We start from the raw sequence: 27772 nt of genomic DNA on the forward strand, positions 1-27772 counted from the left end.
TGCGGGTTTTGCGGCGTGCCGATGTCCAGCCTGTGTGGACGTTACCATGGCACCTGCACGCAGCTGATTGAGATGTTCAATCCAGCTAATATCTCTGCCTGCAGTTTGTGTCCAATCACTGCTGGGCAGGAGGTAGAACTTCCAGCTTGTGGCTCTCTCACATTGCCTCGGACAACAAGTCACACACCGTGTGCCTTAGTTCTTCTGGTTCCTGTTTCCAGCGATCCCCATGGTTACTTCCATTTGCTCCAGTCTTCATTCTCACAGCTCTCCTGTTAACTCCGGACTCCAATTCCATTCAGCCACAATCACCAGCAGCAGAGACTCTCCTCAGGTGTTCGTATTACCATCTCATTTATACACTGGCTATCTGTGTTCCATCTGTGCATTCCAACAGTATTCTTAATGATGGCTTAGAGACTGTTTCCTGCTTGAGCCTTGTAAAACTATCTTGACTTGTGTGCTTTATAGAGACTGAGTGTTTCTTACACTTACCGGAGTTTCATCTTTCAAGTTATTCAATTTTACGTTATACCGAGACTGTGTGCTATCAAGTACTATTGGACTTTAGTTATATCATCTGCCTTCAGTTTTGTTATTTCACATTTCATTTGCAAGAGACCTCAGCTATTTAATCCAGTTATCACCATTGTCATTCCATCACCGGTTTTCTGTTATACTGTGTTATCCAATTTGCTCAGTAACAATAAAACATCAGCGCCCATGCGCAAGACTATTATATTGCCTCCACGTTTTATCCACCAGAGCAACACTGACCCACTAGCGCCCCCGCCGGGGACAGACAAACCTAGAGACCTGACAATTGTGCTACTGCTGATATATCTCTCTCTCCCCATGCCCCCCCCTCTCTCTCCTCATGCCCCCCCCTCTCTCTCCCCATGCCCCCCTCTCTCTCATCCCATGTCCCACTCCCCTCTCTATGCCTCTCTCTCTCTCCCTCTCCACGTCTCCCTTGGCACTGTATATGTGCGCACATACATGGGGATTTATATATATATATATATATATATATATATATATATTAGCTGAATACCCGTGCTTCGCTATGGAATTTAAAGAATAATACCAACCTGTGTCAGGCCGCACCTCTGGGTTTCACCGGATTAATGCTGTAAAAATGCTGGTGCTGAGAAGAATAATCCGCCTCCTTCTCTGCTCCGTCCCACTTCTGATGCTACAGTACCTTGCTCAGTGCTGTAAATGCTGGGAGGACATGCCAAGCTCCACCCACTGTATGTTAAATATGTTAGATTTGCAGGCTGACTCTAAGTCAAAGGGCCCTAGGTCTCCTTGCTTAGCTTCGACACTAAAGTATGCCTCTGCCCCAACCGTGTGTGCCTCTGCCTTTACCCGTGTGTGCATCTGCCCTTACCCATAGGTGCTTCTGCTCCTACCCCTATGCCTATGCCCATGCACATTCCCATGTGTGCCTCTGCTCCTACCTGTGTGTGCCTCTATTCTTACCTGTGGGTGCCTCTGCCCCTATCCGTGGGTGGCTGTGCCCCTACCCGTGGGTGCCTCTGCCCCTACTTGTGTGTGCCTCTATACTTTAATGTGGGTGCCTCTGTCCCTACCCGTGTGTGCCTCTTCCCCTACCCATGGGTGCCTCTGCCCCTACCCATGGGTTCTCCTGCCCCTACCCATATGTGCCTCTGCCCCTACCCGTGGATGCCTCTGCCGCTACCCATGTGTGCCTCTGCCCTTACCCATGGATGCCTCTGCCCTTACACTTGGGTGCTTTTGACCCTACCCATGTTTGCCTCTGTGTAAATTGCTACAGGCATTCCAGAGTTATGCCAAAAACTATGGATTTTTTCATGTCACCCCCTTCCCACCACCACCCCTAGGGGTGCTAAGGGTGTCTTACTTCCACAGTATTTCTTTCCAGATTGTAAGACCTATGTGTACCAAGTTTGGTGTAAATTGCTCCAGGCATTCCAGAGTTATTCCCAAAAACTATGCATTTTTACATGTCACCCCCTTCCCTCCCCCAACCTTGGGGGTGCTAGGGGTGTCTTACCCCCACACTGTATTTGTTCCCAGATTGTAAGTGACATGTGCACCAAGTTTGGTGTAAATTGCTCCAACACACACACACACACACACACACACACACACACACACACACACACACACACGTTTTATATACTGTATATATATATATATATATATATATATATATATATGAAGTCACATAGGTGTTGGCAAATATTCTACATATAAATTCATTAGACAAAAATCGTTCTGTTACTTTTGCTTCTATTTATGTGAATTTTTATATTGATTTTGGGGTTCATCACTCATCACGCATTGTTCTATGGTTTATCTTTCTGTTTTTAGGAAGTTAAGCTGATATCTCTAATTGAAAATTGCTTGGGCATTTGAAGGTTTATTTTATAACAATATTTACTGATAACCCTTGGGAGAAAATGCATTACTAGAAGGTAAAATGCAGAAAAGGTTTTATTGAATCAAATGAATAAACTTCACATCTCTTTCTATTAAAGGATTAGAATAGAAGTGCCCCATAAGCCAACACCACTGTCTTCTGGCCACAGCGTCCTCTCTCAGTATTTGACCTTTTCTTCAACCTGTTCAACCCTTGATGAGACAACCTTTCCATCCACAATTTCTTCAACAATGGTCTTAATGTTTCTGGTTCTGTTTGGATCTGAAAGCAAAATACAGATGAAATTAGATTTCAACAATCACACTATTTTATCTTTCTTATTCTTCTGTATCTATGCTAATTTTAAGAAGCAGCTAGATTTATTCCCCAACCTAGATGTGTGTGCTGTCAAAATAAATGGTGATCTTTTTTTTACCATACTGTGTTGCACTTTGGTCTTCTCTCTCTTTATCTTTGAGACTACAGGACAATAAGGAGCATGTGCAGTTGGTATGGAGTTGATGAATACACAGGCCAGTATTCAATTACCTGCGATCGTGAGTAATTGTCTTGCTAGGGGTGATTCAATTAGCCCTGATAAGACATGGTTTATCTGGGATTTTTTTTCACCTGCCTCAGGCAGGAGAAGCAAAATCATAAAAAACAGTCCCGTTTATCGTCCGAAATCGGTGGTTACATCACAGACACCAGAATCCTGACATTGAGAATGCCGACAGGGTAATTATTTTACACATCTCCTGTCCGCTACCCTAACCTGCCTGGGGGGCAGCTAGGGCTAAGACTCTGGGGGTGGCGGCTAAGGCTAAGACTCCATGGGTGGTGGCTAGGGTTAAGACTCAGGGGTTGGCGGCTATGGCTAACTCCCATCGCTGCTAATGCCTAACCCCCCCCCCCCCCCCTGGCCCTAACCGTGACCCTGATACTTACCATTTTTGGATCCTTTTCCACTTTTTATAAACATTTATTAGGTGATTGGTAAAGACTCTCATGTCCCCAAGAGGGCAGCTGTTTTGGATATTGCTGCGCAGTCTAATTATTTGTTATTTTTTTGACCCCACTGTGGTGTGGCCACTCTGTGGCCACTCTCCTTTATCACTGACATTATAATTTCATTCAAATTTTTGTAGGTATGCATATGTGTTATGAAGGGGGGCAAGCACTGATATTGCTTGATTCTGTCTCGTTTTCTTTCTTCTCCTCGTCTCTCCTTATTTCTCTCTCAACTACTACACTTTTTCAACTCTTTTTCCTTCATTCCCCTTCTTGCCATTTACATGGCTGGTTATAACTATTATCAGCTATTAACAGCGAAGACTCTTGCCACGTCTACCTGAGCTTCTGAAGAAGGCTTACACACAAGTATAAGTACAGACACTATTCTCCCATCGCTATTGCAGAGCACCCTAGCTGGAACAAATGTTTATTACTTAAACTAAAGATTTTTTCATAATATTTCAGGGTTGTTTGTATTTTTCTTAGTGAAAGTGGAACTGGATGAACAAGTTGGCTTGATTCAGAGTTGCAAGTAAAGCCAAAAAGCACATAATAAGTTGCACCACTAGTGGGGCTGATATAACATGTGCAGAGTGATTTAGATTTAGGTGGGTTATATTTTTTCTGTGCAGGGTAAATATGTTCTTTTTTTGCATGCAGCACACAAATACTGGACATAAGTATGTTTAAACTGCAATTTATATTTCAGTTTGATCACACTCCACCCAAATCTAACTCTTTCTGCACATGTTTTTGGCTTTGCTTACAACTCTGAATCAGTTCCAGGGTCCAAAGTTTTCTCTAAGCTTGGAATATGGGCCGATTTCTAGATTAAATCATGTTGAATTGAAAAATTGTGTTTGTTGGCTGCTCACAAGTTCTAGATAGACATACTTGGTTTAACAACAATATAACATGTAGCAGTATGTAAAGTTACGCAGACCACACTTCTTGCTACCAGAATATGCAGAGTAAACAAAAAGCATTTGTGAAAGGGACAAAAGCTGCTCTTTGAGGAAGGTTTCTCAATATTTCCGAAACTTCTGCTGAGCTTTACTTCACTGCTTCTGTACAACGTCACTAACTTTCGTACCAACGACAATTTTCCCATCCTCAATATCTTCATAGATGGTTTTAACTATTCTGACTCTGATTGACTCGATGAAGAATAAGGAGTGTATCAGTTTATTAGGGGAATAATTGTTTTAGCAGTATTTTTCTTTTGTCAAGTACAGTGTAGACTAGATACTGGGTACGATGTACTATCACTGATCGCGGGTCATCACCGGTAATTGTAACAATGCTAATTGCATATGTACTAACATATGCGTTTAGTATCGCATTGCAAAACCAGAGGATGCCCTGCGATCAGTGATACTCCCGAGTAAAGGGTTTGTGCCGGCCTCCGTCACCTTCCAGCAGCGGGAGGTGATGTGTGCTGGGAGTCCCTGTGCTCCTCCTCCTCCCCATGAAGCTGGAAGGAGACAAGGCTGTGCTGCGGGGGAGAAGGAGGAGGGAGGCTGCACCACAGGTATCCAAGGGGCGGGGGTCATTGTGAGTGGTGCGGGGTGGCGGTGTCTGGCGGAAAAGAAGCCCATAGGCTTCTATAGGGTATGCCATCAAAAGATGGCGATATCCTCGGCTGCGTAAACCTGGCAGCTGGGTCTTAGTACATTTGAAAATGCAGTAAACCCCTTGAAAACGGGGGTTTTACCGCTTTTTCCCTTAGTACATCATGCCCATTGGTTTGCATATTGGCTTTATGCCTGTGACTTGTACTGCTTAGTATATTTTATTGTATGGTCTTGTGTGTTTGTTAGTCTGGTATTGTATTTCAGATTATTTTTTATGTATTAAATAATAAAAATTACTCAATTTAAAACAAAAATATGGAAACAGATAATGCTAATTTTATCACCATCCACATCCTTAAAATCAATAAACTCGCACTGCGATAATTGATTACATCGCAGGAATGTAACCGCTATCACATGCAGAGACAGAGCTTGTGAGCAAGCTCTGTCCCTGCAATGACACTCCGCAGCATCATCGGGGTATTTTTTCGTAAAACCAGGGGGTTGACCGTCGCCAACCCCACCCCACAGTTGAGACTACCCCCATGTGCCGTGGACCCCCCTCCCAGCAGGTCAATATTCTTACTAGTCCAGGGAGTCAGTCCGTGCTGCTCCTGCTGGGCTGCCAGGTACCAGATTCTGTGTGCTGCGGTGACTCCCGGTGCTGTAAAGAGTGATGCCGCTTTGTAGCGTCACTTTACAGCACCGGGGTCACCTCGCAGCATATGGGGGACCCGGCGCCCGGCAGCGCTCACCAGATCAGCGGACACCGGCTCCAAGGACAGGTGAGTATGATTTTTTTTTAACTTTTTATTTATTTATTTTTTTAACACTTTGGTCAGCTTGTGTGTCCACCGGACACACACAGCTGATCACTGGAGCCGGGTCCCGCTCAGCTTTCTCTGCCAGGGGCAAGAAGCAAATTAAGAAAAATCACAAGACATGGCTAAATCTCTTAGTCTATAGCAAGCAAAACTGTGCCATACATGTTGGGATATAGCAAAGATGTATGTGGACACATCTGTATGCCTAATAACTGATTATAATTATGAAGAGATGCAGCACTGAGATGTAGATATTGTTGCCAGTTGCCATAGTATTGTCTCAGTTCAGGTCATATTGATGTCCTGGTTTTTCTATCTCACTAAGCATAAGTATTCTCTAATTCCATAAATTTACTTTGGAGATGAAATAAACAACATTTAACATAAAAGATCACGGAAAAAGATAAAACCTTTAGCTATAGACCTGTTGTGCCACATGCCAAATCTGTACTTGGTTACACATTTGTACTTTATTTTGTGAGAAGATGTTGAAATGTATGCTGCTATTTGATACATGCAGGCAAAGTAGATCTTTGACTTGCTGGGCCAGGAAGACTGTGTTAAGAGCATCATTTTGCTCATTGTTAGACAGTCTATGAAAATAAGTGCCTAGTGGTAGGAGCAGGGGCATAGCCAGAACTTTAGCACCATTTTGAAGGTTCCGCTGTCCCAGTGCTTCTAGAGAGACACCTCTACGCAGCAGTTGTTAATGTTATGACCCATTTTGGTGCCCTAGTTCATTTTCTGATCTACGGAAGAGCTTTAGTGGATGTTATTCTCCATAGTAGTGCTCTAGTTTATTTTTATAAAACCATAATAGTGCCCTAGTTGACATTATGTCACATTGCAGGGCTGCCAATACACATCATGCAACACAGTACCCCCAATTTATATTATGACATTAAAGTTTCCCCAGTTAATATTATGTAACATTACAGTGCCCCCTGTTCTTATTATATAACATTATAGTACTCTACACTTAATTTTATACTACATTACAATGAGCAGGTCCTGGGGCCTAACTAAATATATGGTAGACCAACCCCAAGGAAAAAGTTTGTAAGGGCTCCTAATGTATCACACAAAATGTACATAACACATGTAACTTTGACAGGGAAGGTGGACCCCTCTCTGCTCTGTGCCCCAAAATAGCTGTACTCCCTGCACCTATGGTAGCTGTGCCCTTGGGTAGAAGCCTATTGAGAGAATTCAATTGTGCTACAATAAAAATAAAAAATAAAACACTGTCTGTATTGAGTTTTTTTTTACCAATATTTATTTTGGGCAGTTTCATTGCAGCCTGTTTCCCCCCCCCCCCCCCCCCCCCAAATACAACCCTATTTTCAAACAAAAACACATAGGATCTGGGACAAGTTCCCTCAACCATGGGTATTTGCGGCCACAATCACGAAAACAGGTAATTTGTCAGGGATTTCACCTGCTTCTGGCCCGGCTTTGAGGCTAATTGTATAACTCCCAGGGGATGAAGTAGCCATGCTAAATTACTGTGGCTAATTGAACCCCCCCCCCCCATATATATATATTGAGAGTGTCTTTGCTACTAACCCCTGTGTAAAATGCATGTTTTACATGCACCTAACCTATATAAATGATTGTATTTTTACATGATGTTTGATTTGGTAAAATATGTGATATTTATATTTGTAGTTGACAAAGTTATTACATAAATGCTTGGCCTATTTTCAGTAGTTCTTGTGGTATTATTTACCTTTAGAAGAATCCACTGAAACTGCTTTTGAAGATGAAGAAGAGACTCCCTGTGATGATGACCTTCAATGCAGACATAACGTGTTAGTCCTACACAGTGTTGAATTGGCCCACCGGGATACATGAGAAACCCCTGGTGGCCCCACTGCCCAACTCCTCCTCTAGGGATCAGGTTTCAGACTGTGCACTTGAACTATACATTATACATATGTTACCTTATAGTTCACAGGACTACGGTGTATTTTCTACATTTTCATTTTAGGCACAAGCAATATTTACTATATATATATATATTTATCAAGGGGCCCAGCCCATGCACTCTCTAAATGTTAGGCAATCCAACATGGTGGCTGGCCACACACCAAAACATAAGCCACTGCATTTCTCCAGTGGGCCCTTCAAATCCCTGTCTGATACTGGTTCTACAGTGAGTGTGATAATAGCCCGTAATTTTAGGATGCTTGGAGTTCCTACCCGAATTCTCCATCCAGCAACTGACGATATTTTTCAATTTCTTGCTCCAGACGGGTTTTGATATCCAGCAGCTGCCTGTACTCATCACTCTGACGTTCCATATCAAACCTCATCTGGCTCAGTTGTTCCTCCACGCCACTGATAATGTTTTGTATCTGCGCAATCTGAGCACAATATCGGCCTTCTGTTTCTGCCAATGTTGATTCAAGGGATTTTTTCTGTGGAAAATAAAAACCGTTTTTTTCTTTTATGTCACCTCATCTATGACCTTGAAAAACTTCTGAGTTTTGTACAGGACATAGTAATATTGAAAGAAAGACCAAGGTAGTTGCCCATTTAACCTTACTGAGAAAAACATTGTACTGCTTTTTGCTAATGTACTTGACTGGGTGAGAAGATATAAACCAGTTCAATTGGTTTGGGATTTTAGTCATACATGCCGACATCTTGGCTGCTCTCTCCGAGAGAGAGCAACCAGGTCGGCTCAGCAGGGGGGCGGGGCAGGCCTATGACGTACATAGGGGCGGTGCAGATGCAGAATGGGGGCGGCGTGGAGGCGGAACAGGGCGGGGTTAGTGTGGTACTTCATTTAAGCCATGCCCCCTTGCTCTGTAATGCCGCGATTACCAGCATTATACAGCAGGGGCATGGCTATAATGATGCAATTCAGCATTAATCGCGTCATCGACTGCCCGTACCGCCCACTTTACTCACTAAGTGGGCGGACGGGCAGGGGGGGAACCTGCAAAATCGGGAGATTTGCCTTCTTTTCCGGGGGGCCGGGAGGGTAACTCGATTTTCGGGAGCCTCCCGGCCATTCCGGGAGAGTAGGCAAGTATGATTTTAGTAGGTAAAATAAAAAGTCAGAATAAAAAGATCAGATGGCAACATAGCTATTACTTCCAAATGTGTTAAATATACTGTAGTTCCAGCACAGTCAGTATCATTTAGAACTGGTCTTACTGTATGTCTGTATGTACACTTTTGTCTATCTTTGACAAAAACGCCTGAAAAAAAGCAGAATGAGGACTTGGCAAGATAGATAAGCAAACAGTAAGCACATGACAGGATGTTCACATAACTGCAACATAGACATGAATGCATCTGCAGATTCACCTATTTGCTGGCTTATTTCTTGCAAGTGTCGGTACATAGTGCAAAAGTATATATATGGTGATGACTACTACAGCCCCCCAGTACTTAAATCATTGGTGATACGTCTATATGTATTATATGTAGTTGCGGCTTTCCATCTCCATTACTTAACTGACATTTCACTTTGGACTACTACAGGAAAGAAGATTCATACAGTATATGATTGTTAGAAGGGAAAACCACAGATGTTTGTATTTACTTTTATTATGTATATTTTGTATTTGTTTTTACTTAACTACAATCTATATTGATATGCAACTTCTGCATGTGTAACACTATTCTATCATGTGTATATGACATTTCATTCCATTTTTATATTGTGTAAAAATAGCATAATGCAACTTTAGCATATCCTACTAAAAGTACCATTCTGCATCCAAAACTATTGTAAGGCATAACTGTACACTTATTTGTCCTGACATACTGTATGCCTGGTGCTAATGTTACTGTGTTTGAGGTCAAGGCTATAGCAAACTGGTGCTGTAGCCCATGGCACAAGACAGGGTGAGCAGCACAGTTTCTGCTCATGTGACACCTATGTATGTCCATCTTATAGGGTGGTTTGAGGGGCTCCCGGATGCCTGGAGAGATGCTCAACTTCCTGCTCATTTCCTTCTTTTTGCAGCACATTTGACATCATGACATTGGGCCTAATTCAGTTGTGATCGCTAGGCTGCGTTTTCATACAGCGGGCAATCAGGTCTAAACTGCGCATGCGTATGCACCACAATGCGCATGCGGTGTCGCACGGGTACAAAGCGGATTGCCGCTCAGTGATAAGTTTGTGTAAAGAATCCATTAGCACGGGCGATCGCAAGGAGATTGACAGGGAGAAGCCGTTTGTGGGTGCCAACTGATCGTTTTTTTGGGAGTTGTTGGAAAAACACAGGCATGTCTATGTGTTTGCAGGGAAGGTTCCTGATGTCAATTCCGGTCACGGACATGCTGAAGTGTTTGCAGCAGCTGAGTAAGTCCTGGGTTCAGAGCTGGATTAAGGGGGGGGGGCTCTGGGGGTAAGTACCCCAGGCCACCCTTTCCAAAAGGGCCCCCCTGTGCCCGCACACAGATTGGATCTCCAATCTGTGGCGCTGCACTTCCGACGGCTCTCCATAGGTTGCCATGGCAACCTAACAGCTGCGGCGCCAGCGCCGCATAGAAGTACTGGACAGCTCTGGAGTGTACACTAAAGGTGCAGCCTGCGGCTCAGTCATTGGTTGGGCGCGCAGGTTGCAGTGCAGGGAAGAAGTGTGGACTGTGTGGAGCCACCAGCGGAGGGTGCGTGAGTGAAAGAAGGAGCTCTCACTCTCCTGTCACTTTCAGCCTGCCAGCAGCAGAGAAAAAAGTAAGCTGGCTGTATTGGATTTTTTTCCAGTTTTTTTTTATCTTAAATTGGAATGTATGGTTCTGTTTTGTGATGTTTATACATATATGCACACACACACACACACACACACACACACACACACACACACACACACACACACACTATGTACGTGTGTGTGTGTGTGTGTGTGTGTGTGTGTGTGTGTGTGTGTGTAGATGTAAACATATAATGTATATGCATTATGTGTATGTTTGTGTATAATATACATGTTGGATGCGGGCAGCACATCCGTTAACTAGAAGGAAAGTCCCGGTGCCCTCTGGAGGTACTCACACTGATGAGCCCATATTACAACACCCATGGACGGCGGCACTTGGTAAAAAATCCACAAGCTGCAGAATACTGCAACGTTTCGATGTTGTCAGGCACGTGTGCCTGACGACGATGTACTTAATACATCGAAATGTTGCAGTGTTCTGCAGTTTGTGGATTTATTACCGAAGTGCCGCCGTCCATGGGTGTTATATATACATATTATATATACATGCGGTAGTCAAAACATCAGACAAGCAGCAGCACTCGGAAACGTAGTCAAAAAATCAACAGTGTGTTTAATACATCACTTCAATCAATACAACGTTTCGGGACCCAGCGGACCCTTTGTCAAGGTGATGTATCAAACACACTGTTGATTTTTTTACTACATTTCCAAGTGCCGCTACTTGTTTGATGTTTTCACCACAAATTCCACCTGATGGCACCGGAACAGATATACCTGCAGTAAGGGTGAGTACCGATTCAATCTGCTATATATATATATATATATATATATTATAATTCACCTGCTTCCTTGTTAGGGACCATGCTGTTTGAAGTGCCCCGGGCCCCCCATAGCCTTAATCCAGCTCTGCCTGGGCTACTCAGAGACTGCACAAGATCTGTTTGTACAGCTCTGTTACACATGCATTCGCACACCTGCAAAGCGAAAATACACTCCCCTATGGGAGGCGAACGCAGGACTGCAAAAAAAAAACCTAGAGAGCGAACAGGTCTGAATTAGGCCCATTGTAGGGGTTATTCGGAGTTGTTAGCAAACCAAAAAAGTTAGCAATTGGGTAAAACAATGCTGCACTGCTGGGGGGAGGCATATGTAACATGTGCAGAGAGAGTTAGATTTGGGTGAGGTGTGTTCAAACTGAAATCTAAATTGCAGTGTAAAAATAAAGCAGCCAGGATTTACCCTGCACAGAAACAATTTAACCCACCCAAATCTAACTCTCCCTGCAAATGTTATATCTGCCCCCACGCTCCCCCACCCCTGCAGTGCACATGGTTTTGATCGTTTGCTAACAAATTTGCTGCTGCGATCAAATCTGAATTAGGCCCTGTGTGCGTTCGGAGAAAGGGACTTGTCGAGGGTGCTGAAGACCCTGGTACAGCACATAATATAGTCACAGAAATTTACTCTTTCTTGTATACCACTTTTCTTACATACTGTATGGTTGGGGTGTAAATGCGTACAACCGTACATAAGTCACATTGTTGCTATCTTTCTACATGCTCTAAGCAGCTACTTTATGCTCACTGTTCGGATTTCTAAACTGTAAATATTTAAAATCTTTAGTGCTATGATGTGCTTCATCAATGAATTGTTGCATTGACATTCTTTTTCATACTATCTCATAATAAATTTAAGGGGGTAGTCAATTGTATTTCTCTGACGTCCTAGTGGATGCTGGGAACTCCGTAAGGACCATGGGGAATAGCGAAGGAGGCTGGGCACTCTAGAAAGATTTATGACTACCTGGTGTGCACTGGCTCCTCCCACCATGACCCTCCTCCAAGCCTCAGTTAGATTTTGTGCCCGGCCGAGGTTGGATGCACACTAGGGGCTCTCCTGAGCCTTTAGAAAGAAAGTATAGAAATTAGGTTTTTTATTTTCAGTGAGACCTGCTGGCAACAGGCTCACTGCAGCGAGGGACTAAGGGGAGAAGAAGCGAACCTGCCCGCTTGCAGCCAGCTTGGGCTTCTTAGGCTACTGGACACCATTAGCTCCAGAGGGATCGACCGCAGGCCCAGCCTTGGTGTTCGGTCCCGGAGCCGCGCCGCCGTCCCCCTTACAGAGCCAGAAGCAAGAAGAGGTCCGGAAAATCGGCGGCAGAAGACATCAGTCTTCACCAAGGTAGCGCACAGCACTGCAGCTGTGCGCCATTGCTCCTCACACACACTTCACACTCCGGTCACTGAGGGTGCAGGGCGCTGGGGGGGGGGGGGGGGGGCGCCCTGAGAAGCAATAATAACACCTTGGCTGGCAAATATACCACAATATATAGCCCCAGAGGCTATATATGTGGAAAATACCCCTGCCAGAATATAGGAAAAAGCGAGAGAATAGTCCGCGGAAAAGGGGCGGAGCTATCTCCTTCAGCACACTGGCGCCATTTTTCCCTCACAGCTCCGCTGGAAGGAAGCTCCCTGGCTCTCCCCTGCAGTCTACACTACAGAAAAGGGTAAAAAAGAGAGGGGGGGCACTAAATTTAGGCGCAGTATACATTATATAGAAAAAGCAGCTATAGGGGACATAACTCAGTTAGTCCCTGCATTATATAGCGCTCTGGTGTGTGCTGGCATACTCTCACTCTGTCCCCCCAAAGGGCTTTTGTGGGTCCTGTCCTCTGTTGGAGCATTCCCTGTGTGTGTGCGGTGTGTCGATACGGCTGTGTCGACATGTTTGATGAGGATAATGATGTGGAGATGGAGCAGATGCCTTTAGAAGGGATGTCACCCCCTGCGGGGCAGACACCTGAGTGGATGAGCTTATGGAAAGAAATGAGTGCACGTATAGACTCCTTACATAAGAAATTTGACGACATGCCAAATGTGGGACAGCCGACTTCTCAGCTCGTGCCTGTCCAGGCGTCTCAAAGGTCATCAGGGGCTCTGAAACGCCCGCTACCTCAGACCGCAGACCCAGATGTCGACACTGATACTGACACCAGTGTCGACGACGATGAGTCTAACCTGATGCCCACTAAGGCCATTCACTGCATGATTGAGGCAATGAAAGAGGTGTTACACATTTCTGATATAACTACAGGTACCACTAAAAAGGGTATTATGTTTGGGGAGAAAAAACTACCTGTAGTTTTTCCCCCATCAGATGAATTAAATGAAGTGTGTGAAGAAGCGTGGGCCTTCCCTGATAAAAAAAATTGGTAATTCCTAAGAAGGTACTAATGGCGTTCCCTTTCCCGCCAGAGGATAGGTCACGTTGGGAAATACCTCCTAGGGTGGATAAAGCGCTCACACGTTTGTCTAAAAAGGTGGCACTACCGTCTCCGGATACGGCCGCCCTCAAGGAACCTGCTGATAGAAAGCAGGAGGCGATCCTGAAGTCTGTATATACACACTCAGGCATTATACTTAGACCAGCTATTGCGTCAGCATGGATGTGCAGTGCTGCCGCCGCGTGGTCAGATAAACTGTCAGAAAATATTGACACACTAGACAGAGACACGATCCTGTTAACCATAGACCATATCAAATACTCAGTCTTATATATGAGAGATGCACAGAGGGAAATCTGCCGGCTGGCATCTAAAGTAAGTGCATTGTCCATTTCTGCTAGGAGAGGCTTATGGACTCGCCAGTGGACAGGAGATGCAGATTCTAAAAGGCACATGGAAGTTTTGCCTTATAAGGGTGAGGAATTATTTGGGGATGGTCTCTCGGACCTAGTTTCCACAGCAATGTCTGGGAAGTCAGCATTTTTACCCCATGTCCCCTCACAGCCTAAGAAGGCGCCGTTTTATCAGGTTCAGTCCTTTCGGACCCAGAAAAACAAGCGTGGAAAAGGCGGGTCTTTTCTGTCCAGAGGCAGAGGTAGGGGAAAAAGGCTGCAACAAACAGCAGGTTCCCAGGAGCAAAAGTCCTCCCCCGCTTCTTCTTCCAAGTCCGCCGCATGACGGTGGGGCTCCACAGGCGGAGCCAGGTACGGTGGGGGGCCGCCTCAAGAATTTCAGCGATCAGTGGGCTCGCTCACAGGTGGATCCCTGGATCCTTCAAATAGTGTCTCAGGGGTACAAACTGGAATTCGAGGCGTCTCCACCCCACCGGTTCCTAAAATCTGCCTTGCCGATTGCTCCCTCAGACAGGGAGGCGGTGCTAGCGGCAATTCACAAGCTGTATTCCCAGCAGGTGATAATCAAGGTACCCCTACTTCAACAAGGCCGGGGTTACTATTCCACACTATTTGTGGTGCCGAAACCGGACGGTTCGGTGAGACCCATTTTAAATTTGAAATCCTTGAACACATACATAAAAAAATTCAAGTTCAAGATGGAATCGCTCAGGGCGGTTATTGCAAGCCTGGACGAGGGGGATTACATGGTATCCCTGGACATCAAGGATGCTTACTTGCATGTCCCCATTTACCATCCTCCCCAGGAGTACCTCAGATTTGTGGTACAGGATTGCCATTACCAATTCCAGACGCTGCCGTTTGGACTGTCCACGGCACCGAGGGTATTTACCAAGGTTATGGCGGAAATGATGATACTCCTTCGAAAAAAGGGAGTTTTAATTATCCCGTACTTGGACGATCTCCTAATAAAGGCGAGATCCAAGGAACAGTTGTTGGTGGGAGTAGCACTATCTCAGGAAGTGCTGCACCAGCACGGCTGGATTCTGAATATCCCAAAGTCACAGCTGGTTCCGACGACACGGCTACTGTTCCTGGGTATGATTCTGGATACAGTCCAGAAAAAAGTGTTTCTCCTGGAGGAGAAAGCCAGGGAGTTGTCATCTCTAGTCAGAGACCTCCTGAAACCAAAACAGGTATCGGTGCATCACTGCACGCGGGTCCTGGGAAAGATGGTAGCTTCTTACGAAGCAATTCCCTTCGGCAGGTTCCATGCCAGAATCTTTCAGTGGGACCTATTGGACAAATGGTCCGGATCGCATCTTCAGATACATCGCTTAATAACCCTGTCTCCAAGAACCAGGGTGTCCGCAGGTTCGGAATACAGGACTGGGTCCTGGTGACCACGGATGCCAGCCTTCGAGGCTGGGGGGCAGTCACACGGGGAAGAAACTTCCAAGGACTATGGTCGAGTCAGGAGACTTTCCTTCACATAAATATTCTGGAACTAAGGGCCATTTACAATGCCCTAAGTCAAGCAAAATCCCTGCTCCTACACCAGCCGGTGCTGATCCAGTCAGACAACATCACGGCAGTCGCCCATGTAAATCGACAGGGAGGCACAAGAAGCAGGATGGCAATGGCAGAAGCCACAAGAATTCTCCGATGGGCGGAGAATCATGTACTAGCACTGTCAGCAGTGTTCATTCCGGGAGTGGACAACTGGGAAGCAGACTTCCTCAGCAGACACGACCTCCACCCGGGAGAGTGGGGACTTCATCCAGAAGTCTTCCAGATGCTGATAAACCGTTGGGAAAAACCACAGGTGGACATGATGGCGTCCCGCCTCAACAAAAAGTTAAAAAGATATTGCGCCAGGTCAAGGGACCCTCAGGCGATAGCTGTGGACGCTCTAGTGACACCGTGGGTGTACCAGTCGGTTTATGTGTTCCCTCCTCTGCCTCTCATACCAAAGGTATTGAGAATAATAAGAAAGCGAGGAGTAAACACAATTCTCGTGGTTCCGGATTGGCCAAGACGAGCGTGGTACCCGGAACTTCAAGAGATGATCTCAGAGGACCCGTGGCCTCTGCCGCTCAGACAGGACCTGCTACAGCAGGGGCCCTGTCTGTTCCAAGACTTACCGCGGCTGCGTTTGACGGCATGGCGGTTGAACGCCGGATCCTGAAGGAAAAGGGTATTCCGGAAGAAGTCATTCCTACGCTTATTAAAGCCAGGAAAGATGTTACGGCAAATCATTATCACCGCATATGGCGGAAATATGTTGCATGGTGCGAGGCCAAAAAGGCCCCAACAGAGGAATTTCAACTAGGTCGATTTCTGCATTTCCTGCAAGCAGGAGTGGATATGGGCCTAAAACTAGGCTCCATTAAAGTACAGATCTCGGCTCTGTCGATTTTCTTTCAAAAAGAACTAGCTTCAGTACCTGAAGTTCAGACATTTGTGAAAGGAGTGCTGCATATTCAGCCCCCGTTTGTGCCTCCTGTGGCACCTTGGGATCTCAACGTGGTGTTGAGTTTCTTAAAATCACATTGGTTTGAGCCACTAAAAACCGTGGATCTAAAATATCTCACGTGGAAAGTGGTCATGTTATTGGCCTTGGCTTCAGCCAGGCGAGTGTCAGAATTGGCTGCTTTATCATGTAAAAGCCCTTATCTGATTTTCCATATGGATAGGGCAGAATTGAGGACTCGTCCCCAGTTTCTCCCTAAGGTGGTGTCAGCGTTTCACCTGAACCAGCCTATTGTGGTGCCTGCGGCTACTAGGGATTTGGAGGACTCCAAGTTGCTAGACGTTGTCAGGGCCCTGAAAATGTATGTTTCCAGGACGGCTGGAGTCAGAAAATCTGACTCGCTGTTTATCCTGTATGCACCCAACAAGCTGGGTGCTCCTGCTTCTAAGCAGACTATTGCTCGCTGGATTTGTAGTACAATTCAGCTTGCACATTCTGTGGCAGGCCTGCCACAGCCAAAATCTGTAAATGCCCATTCCACAAGGAAGGTGGGCTCATCTTGGGCGGCTGCCCGAGGGTTCTCGGCTTTACAACTTTGCCGAGCAGCTACTTGGTCAGGGGCAAACACGTTTGCAAAATTCTACAAATTTGATACCCTGGCTGAGGAGGACCTGGAGTTCTCTCATTCGGTGCTGCAGAGTCATCCGCACTCTCCCGCCCGTTTGGGAGCTTTGGTATAATCCCCATGGTCCTTACGGAGTTCCCAGCATCCACTAGGACGTCAGAGAAAATAAGAATTTACTCACCGGTAATTCTATTTCTCGTAGTCCGTAATGGATGCTGGGCGCCCATCCCAAGTGCGGATTGTCTGCAATACTTGTAAATAGTTATTGCTAACTAAAGGGTTATTGTTGAGCCATCTGTTGAGAGGCTCAGTTGTTTTCATACTGTCAAACTGGATATAGTATCACGAGTTGTACGGTGTGATTGGTGTGGCTGGTATGAGTCTTACCCGGGATTCAAAATCCTTCCTTATTATGTCAGCTCGTTCGGGCACAGTGTCCTAACTGAGGCTTGGAGGAGGGTCATGGTGGGAGGAGCCAGTGCACACCAGGTAGTCATAAATCTTTCTAGAGTGCCCAGCCTCCTTCGGAGCCTGCTATTCCCCATGGTCCTTACGGAGTTCCCAGCATCCACTACGGACTACGAGAAATAGAATTACCGGTGAGTAAATTCTTATTTTTGGACGTCTTGCACCTGACAGAGCAATTCAACTGTTGCTCAGATCAGGTGCGCAAACCGCGGGTGCGCGATATTTCAGCTCCTGACGAGACAAGCAGAAATATGTGAAAAGCCTGGCTTTCTGCATATTTTTTGTGTCAGTCCTAATACTTTAGACGTGTTTTGCCTCTTTGCGTGGCTAAATCTGTTGCTTTTGTATGCGACAAGCGCAAAATACAAATGGCGTCCGGCGCTGAAACAAACATTTCCATATCGCCCTGTCTAAAGTGATGGACAATGTGTTGTGATGGGGCATGATAAAACATTTGAATAGCCCTCTAAGAGTCAGTTCTATTGGCCTCTAGTTTATATCGGCCAATATTGTATAATGACTACAAAAAGAACATGAACAATTATTAATTGTCCTGTGAAATCACAAATGTACTATTAACTATTTGAATATATATTGTACATTATACCTAATATATACTATAAATTTGTTTTAAATATTTTCAACTCTATGTTGAACCTTTGCATTTGGATTAATTTATGGGTTCCCTTTTCCAGCTCCATATTCATACCATTGCCAACTGGGACTGCAGCTCTATCTCCAAGCCTTGTAGTGTTCTTTTCAGGTCAGTGATCGCTGTACTAGTGGAGTGCACCTCAGCTACCCCAGCTGAAATCTCCTTCTTCAGATCCTTGCTCTGAAACACAAAGTGACACATGAAAATCCAACTTCACATACAGCAGCAGAGAAAATGCAACAAAAATTACTAATTTCACTTTAAGCTTCTAAATTAAAGGATGGTACACACGGACAGAGCTGGCCCTAACCAATATGATGCCCTTGGCAAGTTTTTGGCTTTTACTCTCTAGCAACGCCTTTTTTGCCGAAAAGTCGGGTTCCTTTTTGCCGAAAATGATGTTATTTGCGTTGCTATATGACATAGATGCACAAGCATCTTCAGGTGATTAAAATGATATATGGCATGCCTATATTCTGTTTGTGACTGTGGTTGTATCTGCATACAAAAGGCTACGTTACAGTGATTTCCAGGAATACACAGTAATGTAGCATTTTCTATGCAGATACGGTCACAGTTACACACAGAATATAGGCATGCCGCATATCATTTTAATCAGCAGAAGCTGCTTGTGCCCCTAGGCATGCCAAATGCACTAGGCATTTGCCTAGTTTGCCTATGCCTAGGGCCGGCTCTGCACACGGAGAGATCTGTGCGTAATTTCTAAGCAATCTGACTGAATTGCTTAGAAATTAAGCAAGGATCTCTCCGTGTGTATGACCCACGCGTATCGCTATCGCCAGTTCTAGATTTGCCTGCATGCATGCACAATCTAGTTACATCGCTCACTTCACCGCTGGGTGAAGTTAGCGCCCCCCCTTCCTCACTCACGCTAGAATGCTCAGCACACATATCTCTTCTTGGGCCATTAAGATGACAACATGTTGCCTTTGTAGAGAAACAGCTGATCATGGTAACCCCTAACATTAAGTTAAGTACTTTATCATTAACTTAACGAGTCAGTAAGAAGTAATCGCCAAGCTGTCACGGACTAACTTACTGCACATATTCTAGCTATGATGTAACATATGAGGAAAATCCTCTGTTCGGGAGATTGATATGAGAATCCTTTGATCATGAGGCAAATATTAGGGAGTAATTCAGAGTTGATCGTAGATGTGCTAAATTTAGCACATCTACGATCACTTTCACAGACATATGGGATGACTCCCAGCACAGGGCTATTCTGCCCCGCATGTCTGGCTCTGCCCTGTCGCACAGGTACAAAAGCATCGTGCAGCGGCAATGCTTTTGTACCTGACAAGTAGCTCCCTACCAGCTCAGCTCCTCTGCGCTGACATGGAGCTTCTCGCCGCATCCTTGGTTGCAGCGGCTGTGTGTTACATCACGCAGCTGCTGCGGCCCGCCCCCCAACGGTCTGGACAAGCCTTCGTTGTCCGGACCACGCCCCACCAACGGCGTTTTAATGCCGTGGGCACGCCCCCTCCTGCCCGGTGACCGCCTCTGTCTGTCAATGAGACAGGGGCGATTGCAGTCCAGAGATGCTGATAGCATTTCACTGGGCGCCAGGGGTGTGCACACGCAGTGCGGCCACTGTGCATGCGCACTTCACAAAAAGATTCAGTCTGCGATCGCTGCTGCTACAGCAATCCAGTCTGAATTACCCTCTAAGTCACCCTATCTGTAAAATACAGCTTGTGATTCTTGCCCCCAAGTGCCCGTATGTGAAATAAACTTTGCTATTCCTTAACAGAAAGCTGCAATCACTGGTGGCCAGATATTATGTTCCTTATGTAAAGTACAATATGTGATCATTTTCCCATGATGTGAATGAATGCCCAAGGTTGGGCCTAATACAGAGCTGCACAGAATGTGCATGTAAGGCCAATGTTTCTATAGACTCGGAGGTGGTGAGAAATACACTGACAAATGGTCCATTCAGAGGGCGTGTATTGGGAGTGTCAGTGAAAGTGGCTGCATACACAGGCACACAGTTGCAGGCATATGTGGCCATAGTCGGAGACACTGCGCCTACCATTGGGTTAGTGCAAGTTATTATGGTGCAACCATTGGTGGGGTGTAAGAATGCACCAATCAGTGTAATTGGGTCTGCAGACGCTGAAAGCGAGTGTCACATTCAGAAGTACCGATGTACACAACGGAAGTAGTTTGTAGCCTTATTTGAATGAAATTGCAGACTGGTAACTGCTGCTGGGTACACTTCTTCATGTGACTCAGAATCAGGCACGTTATCTCTATTTACCTGTTCATTATACCTCTCCTCAGCCTCTTTTCTGTTCTTCTCAGCAATGGTCTCATACTGCTCTCTCATGTCATTCAGGAGTTTGGTCAGATCTTTGCCAGGAGCTGCATTCATTTCAACGGTTAATTGGCCAGCTTCTCCTCCTTGGACAGTTGTCATTTCCTACATGGAAAAATTACCAAGATTAAGCATCTTTATAGATACATGTATTTCCAACACTATGTATGCATTTCACCTTTGTTTAAATTCAACAGTATATCTAACCTCTTTAAAATTTGTTAAACAGATGGACATCATTTTATATCAAACTTATTGTGTCAGTTCCATCCTAAATGATTCAAGACCAAACCTTTTCCTATGATATAGTATTCTTTGCCAGATGGTGTATTTACCATCAGCAATGTAATATCTGATGCTAGTAATACTGCATTTGTTTCCTCCATCCTTCCTGAATATTATTAAATCAGACTAATTTTATTTTGATTGCTTCATAACATGTTTTACCAGGCAGAAAAACAATGAGATTATTATTATTTGTAGTATCTGAAAGGTGAAGATTCCTGTGATTCAAAACTATCAATCATCTATATTAACATAATAAGGTCTAGGGCTTTGTGTAAAATCAGCAGCTTGCTGGTGGGTTGATGTGCATTACACTTAATGTACAGTACAGTAAGTGCCGGTTTAAATTTTCACCTCCAACCCTCTGGTAAGAGTTAGACTCCAAAGTTTTTAACTATACTTTTGAGATTAACACTTATTTTTAGTAAACTAGTGCTGATTATGTACTAAATAATGTGCACTTGAACAATCATGATCAAAAAGCTAACTTGCTTTGGGCAACCTCTCCAAGCCTTGATGGTTCTACCCCAGGCTGATAAATCAGTGGGTTTCCTACCTGGTATACCAATTAAGTTTTAGATTGAAAAAATCATGATACATGTCCATATCTGCTTTAGGTAATGACCTGATCTATCCAGACCATGACTATGAGCCAACCACACACCCATATGTTGTGTTGTCTATACACTTATAATTAGGCTCTGCCCACTGATAAAATTGGGGCTGTTGTGTGGAAATGAGGGTGCTTGGGGTATGTTCCCTTTTCTTACATCCATTGTTTGTTCATGGCAGCTGTTTCTTGTATTTTCTTATACTGGAGATCTTTGCAAGTGCTCTAAGAAAACCACAGGGTGTAGGAGAGATCTCATGCACCAGCTATTTTATTAGCCAGCTAAGACCTGTCTAGTCATCCACTTAGTCACTACTGGGCCTTATAGACAATGTATTTGATATCTCCACTTTCTCAACTCTCCTAAAGCACTTGTGAAGCTCTCCAGGATCTGTAGTATATATGTAAATACTAGGGAAAGCAAAACTAAATACGAAAAACATATTAACAGAAAAAAAGGTTGAATAATCCTTCATTTACAGTTCTGTGGAATACTCCAAATACAAGTAAGTAGCACAACATCATAAATTGTCAACCACAGAGTAGAGAATGTAAATTACATAGCAGTAAGGATCACAGTTTTAAAGAATTCCTAATAGATCTTTGAAGAATAGACAGGTCTCCTCTAGCTGCTCAATTGCTAGAGGGGAAATATTAGCTATCATACTCTTTGAAACTTGGATTTCAGCTGCTTGAACTCAATTTTAAGATTTATCTAAAAGATAATCCTATACTCTGAAAGCTTACAATATTTACTTCTTTTATGTTCTGGGGTATCTGTTCACACATAAAAGAGCGTTGCATTAACTCCAAGGTATCTAGTCACCTGAGTTGTTCGATGCAGCACGTAACTGAGTTGTTAGAATTAATTTAATTAAAGTTCCTAGGACTGCAGACCATTCAATGTATAAGGATTTCTGAACATTTAAAGAATTGGGAAATAAACAGTGACACAGGGGTGATTCAGAAACCAAAAAGTACTGTAAAAGCCTCAAATAAGGAGTTTTTTATTTCATTTTTTTTTTTTTTTTTCAACATACCGAAACTATGTGTATTAACTTTTTTTCATTTTCTGAGGGCTAAATGAATAGTATATCTGTACTGTCTATTGCAAGTAAGTACACATACTGTGAAGGTTAGATTTAGCCTTAGCAATATGTTAGCCATGCTTCAAGGAATTATCATGAAACTGAATAAAACCTTAACCCTCATTCCAGGCAAATACCTCAGAATATTTCAGCCCCAACAGGCACAAAAACACAATGGGCCGGATGTAATAAAGTCCAAGTTGGTTGGACATGAAGGTTTCCCGGACTTTTTTTTAAAGCGCCAATTATATACAAGGCATGGTTTTGTCTTGTACATAATTGCCGCTTTAAATAAATGTCCGAGTTCGGACGATGATCACTGTGCCAATTATAACTCACATGCAAAACTCTTTCGAGTACAGTATCTATATTGCCATAATGACATTCACAAGTACATTATGACAGAGGTGGTAGCTGGCTCTTACCTCCTGGTGATTCTTCTTGAGATGCATCAGTTCTTCTGTCAGGCTCTCAATCTGCAATTCCAGGTCAGACCTAGCCAGGGTCAGCTCATCCAGGACTCTACGCAGACCATTAATATCAGCTTCCACGCTCTGGCGGAGAGCCAATTCATTCTCATACCTGTAGAAACGTCATTATCATTTCACCTCTCTCCACCTTAGAATAAAGTGCACCACAAACACCAATACCAACATATGCCAGTATGTATAACTTACTTCAGTCTGAAATCATCAGCTGCCAACCTGGCATTGTCAATCTGTAAAATGGCCCTGGCATTGTCAATAGTGGCAGCAAGGATCTAAAATAATAATGAAAAAAACAAACCAGTTTTTTTTCCATTTAAGAAAACCAAAACTATTTGTGCTTGTTTTAATCAGTAGCGGAAACATAAATATCTTATTATATTGTTCTGTTTTACATGCAGTGTTACATTTTTAATCAATTGCATTTTCTTTTTGATAAAAATATATAATTGAAGCACATAGAACCTTGGTGGTAATTCAGAGTTGATCGCAGCAGAAATTTGTTAGCAGTTGGGCAAAACCATGTGCACTGCAGGGGGGGGGGGGCTGATATAACATGTGCAGAGAGAGATAGATTTGGGTGGGGTGTGTTCAATCTGAAATCTGAATTGCAGTGTAAAAATAAAGCAGCCAGTATTTATCCTGCACAGAAATAAAATAACCCACCCAAATCTAACTCTCTCTGAACATGTTATATCTGGCCCCCTGCAGTGCACATGGTTTTACCCAACTGCTAACAAATTTGCTGCTGCGATCAACTCTGAATTACCCCCCTTATTTCAAAATCATGAGTCACAATGATGCTGTTACTGCTTTAAGTCATAGAAAGCGATCATAAACTTATTTTATTCAAACTAATGCAGATTAGACAATGAAGACAAATTTCTCGTTAACTGTCTTTCATTGGGTTACAGTACATCATACTGTCTTTTAAGGCTGTTAAACAGTGTTAGGCAGCAAGGCCCTTCCTTAGTTTACATTATACAGTCTGATACAGTTTAAATAAAAAGGAATGCTTTATGCAGTACTCCTGGGAAGCAAACTACAGTATAGTGGCTTGCAGTGGTAAAGGATGAGGGTCTATGACCTTAAGGACCCATGGGGGAGATGTATGAAGCAGGGAAAGTGTGGAGAAGTTAGCCATTTGAGAAGTTGCCCATGGCAATGGATCAGCTGCTATGTTTAATTTTATAGAATGCACTTGATAAATGTTATTTCAAAGCTGATTGGTTGCCATGGGCAACTTCTCCACTTGCTCACTTTTCCACTCTTTTCACTGCTTCATACATCTACCCTAATGTTTGCTATGGATCTTAAGACAAAAATGGAGAATAGAGCATTTCCATCATAATGAATCTCATTGTCAAATTTTGCTGTCTTTTAATTTATATATTTTGCAGATCATCTAAAACTTTCATAGGATCATTTAGAAATCATAAATAACTATAATAACTATGGGCCTAATTCAACCTGATCGCAGCAGCAAATTTGTCAGCTAATGGGCAAAACCATGTGCCTGCAGGTTGGGGCTGATGTAACGTGCAGAGAGAATTAGATTTGGGTGAGGTGTGTTCAAACTGAAATCTAAATTACAGTGTAAAAATAAAGCAACCAGTATTTACCCTGCACAGGAACAATATAACCCACCCAAATCTAGCTCTCTCTGCAAATGTTATATCCCCCCCTTCCCCCTGCAGTGCACATGGTTTTGTCCATTAGCTAAGAAATTTGCTGCTGTGATGAGGTCTGAATTAGGCCCTATGAACTTTCTTATTTCTGTCTTAGATAGTAACTGAACATATGCAGTACCCAAATTAATTAAAAGGAAAATATTTATTTAATTGAATTACATAATGAATTAGCCCTTTCCTGCATCTTGTTGCATATGTGTCTAATAATCATAGAAAAATGGGCTTTAAAATACATTTCTTACCTTATTTCTGAGATCCTCAATTATTGTGTAATATTTGCTATAGTCAACTCCTTTACTAGTAGAGGACCCTGAAGTTCTTTTATCATACCACTCTCGAATTTTACGCTCAAGGTCAGTATTAGCCTCTTCTAAATCCTTGACCTTGTCCAGGTAAGAAGCCAAGCGGTCATTGAGGTTTTGCATGGTTTGTTTTTCATTGGTTGCAAGTATGCCTTCATGAGCACCTCCTACACCAAATCCTCCACCAGCACCTCCACCAAATCCCCCTCCAGCACCTCCACCAAAACCTCCACCAGCTCCCCCACCAAAACCTCCACCAGCTCCCCCACCAAATCCTCCTACATGCCCTCCACCAAATCCCCCACCAAATCCTCCTACATGCCCTCCACCAGCTCCCCCACCAAATCCTCCTCCATAACCCCCACCAGCTCCCCCACCAAAACCTCCTCCATACCCTCCACCACCTCTTGCTGCAAAGCCATCACTAAATTCACCACCTCCAAACCCATCATTAAAGCCATAACCTCCTCCCGTTGTACTTCCACCACTTTGATAGGTGGACATAGATTTTCTAAAACTAGTTGACATGTTGATGGAACAGAGGAGGAACTTGCAGAGTGACCTGTGACTATAGTATCAAGCAGATACCACCTCCGTTAGATATCTTGCCCTTTTATATAAAACTTTGGTGGGTGTATCATCTAAGATCTGCAATCTGGTGCCCAGTTCAATAATTTATTCAGTTTCAATATGTTCCTATCTGCACAAATATTTTAGCTCAAGGCTACATTTATTAAATCAAAATGAAAGGATGGGTGGAGTGAAATTATATTGTAATTAAGCTGCTGAAGCCTATCTAAACCTGCCTAAACAAATTCATCATGTATTATAGTTTAACATTTGTGCTTGAAGCAACAAAATCGTTGCCAGATTATCAGATACCTACCTATTGCTTTCTAGTTTGCAGTTCATCTTATTCAGTCTTAAGGTTAAACTGTGCCTGAAGACATATAGGGATTTGTTAAAGGATGGCATGGAAATCAGGCAGGTCACAAGCAATAGTATGTGATTTGTGCGGTACATTATATCTGCATTAAGAGCTGGAGCTGCTGTAGCACATTTGCCTGATGATTGATGCATGACTTTAAGTGGAAAAGTGTCTGAACAGCTTATGTTGATGACAAAAAATATTATTAAACTTAAACATATTAATAAAAAGGTGAGTAGACATATATAAGTTTTAAAGTATAAGTAATACAGAAAGTGAATAAGGTATACAGAATCCGGTTGATAGCTCTACAGTAAAAAGATGGCCGAAATGCAAAAGGTCGACAGAGTTCAAAGGTCATCAGGTAAAAGGTAGACAGTGCTTAAATTTGACAGGTTTAAAAGGTTAGGAAAGGTGGGGTTCCGCACTTACCCAGAAATTTAAATCAACATCACAAGATAAATGATCAGGACTACCATGGAAATAGTGTATCCATTAATAGGTTAACATCATTTTGTTGGTCGTTCACCCTAGAGTTATATATTTGTGATGGGCAACAAAGAAGAAAAAAAAACTCTTTTTGTTGGGGCACGCTTAAAAGAAAAATAAAGATATTTTTATATCTAAACCGTAATAATTTTATTGGTATGTATTAAAAAATTCAGTACAATTTCCAAAGTATCAGCAGACACTACAACCACATATATACGGAGGGGCGTAAGTTTACAAAATATCTATTACATTATCTGAGTGTTACATCATATATGTGACCACATAGAGAAATTTCTCCAGTCCCAAGATGGGTCACCCTTTGGGACACTAAATTTTTTTTTTTTGCTATGCATTATTAATTGAAAAAAATACTACAAATAGTATGGTGTGTAACAGCCAGTATTGTAGGTGACTTCCAATAATGAGTGTCAGTCACTCTTTTTTCATAGCTGTATTTTATTGAGCATGTGCAAAGATGAAAAAGATAAAGTAAGTAAATAAATAAATATATTTAAAAAAATGAGAAAGGCGCCTCCTAGTGCAGTATAGACAGTATAATTAACCTCCACCAAAGAGCACCCTAAGATAGGACATGTACCGTATTAAGTGGTCTTATAACCACCTATAAGCAGCGTGTTTAAAGATCCAGATTCTCCCAGCATTTGACAGTAAATTCCTGGATGCAACGGTCACTCAGGTTTCTATGGCCTCAGTTGCTGCCGAGTCAGGAAGTTTTGGGAGAGGTCCTGCCCCAAGGTGGTTATAAGACCACTTAATACGGTATTCCTCCTATCTTAGGGTGCTCTTTGGTGGAGGTTAATTATACTGTCTATACTGCACTAGGAGGTGCCTTTCTCATTTTTGTTTTTTAGAATTCATTAAGATCTGTCTGAACAGCGGATCGTCTGGAGATTAGGCAGCCACCCCGGAAAACATAGGGGAAGTGCTCAGGACAAAGTAAAAGTTATTACAAACTGTATGAACATTTAGAGGAAGGTTTTGTGCGCCAACTATCACCCTTTGAGTACTAAAATAAATATATTAGTATACATATATTGTAAAAAAAATCTATATATCACTGTGGGTGATAATAAATATATTAAAATTTGGAAAAGTATTTTGGTTTTGGATACCTGAACATTTATGATTTCCCTATAATTTGTGCTTCAGTATTTATGGTATCCAA

At 43.3% G+C, this 27772-nt stretch overlaps 1 protein-coding gene across 3 annotated transcripts in view; it reads right to left on the reverse strand.

Moving 5' to 3' along the window:
* Window positions 1–2466: 2466 nt before the first annotated feature.
* Window positions 2467–27772, reverse strand: part of LOC135055576 (keratin, type I cytoskeletal 47 kDa-like) — a 38899-nt gene continuing 13593 nt past the window's right edge. Inside the window, exons 1-8 of one of the 3 annotated variants that reach the window (XM_063959806.1) lie at window positions 25107–25709; window positions 23366–23448; window positions 23114–23270; window positions 20649–20810; window positions 18419–18544; window positions 8025–8242; window positions 7552–7613; window positions 2467–2692 (exon numbers count right to left, since the gene is read on the reverse strand). In XM_063959806.1, the coding sequence (XP_063815876.1) occupies window positions 2589–2692; window positions 7552–7613; window positions 8025–8242; window positions 18419–18544; window positions 20649–20810; window positions 23114–23270; window positions 23366–23448; window positions 25107–25694 (1500 nt within the window). In that variant the 5' untranslated portion in view covers window positions 25695–25709 and the 3' untranslated portion in view covers window positions 2467–2588. Of the gene's footprint in view, window positions 2693–7551; window positions 7614–8024; window positions 8243–18418; window positions 18545–20648; window positions 20811–23113; window positions 23271–23365; window positions 23449–25106; window positions 25713–27772 lie in introns of those variants that run through there. The other 2 variants (XM_063959808.1, XM_063959807.1) reach the window with 2 other exon arrangements.

The sequence above is a fragment of the Pseudophryne corroboree genome, chromosome 3 (genome assembly GCF_028390025.1).
Source record: "Pseudophryne corroboree isolate aPseCor3 chromosome 3, aPseCor3.hap2, whole genome shotgun sequence".
In the NCBI taxonomy this organism is placed as follows: Eukaryota; Metazoa; Chordata; class Amphibia; order Anura; family Myobatrachidae; genus Pseudophryne; species Pseudophryne corroboree.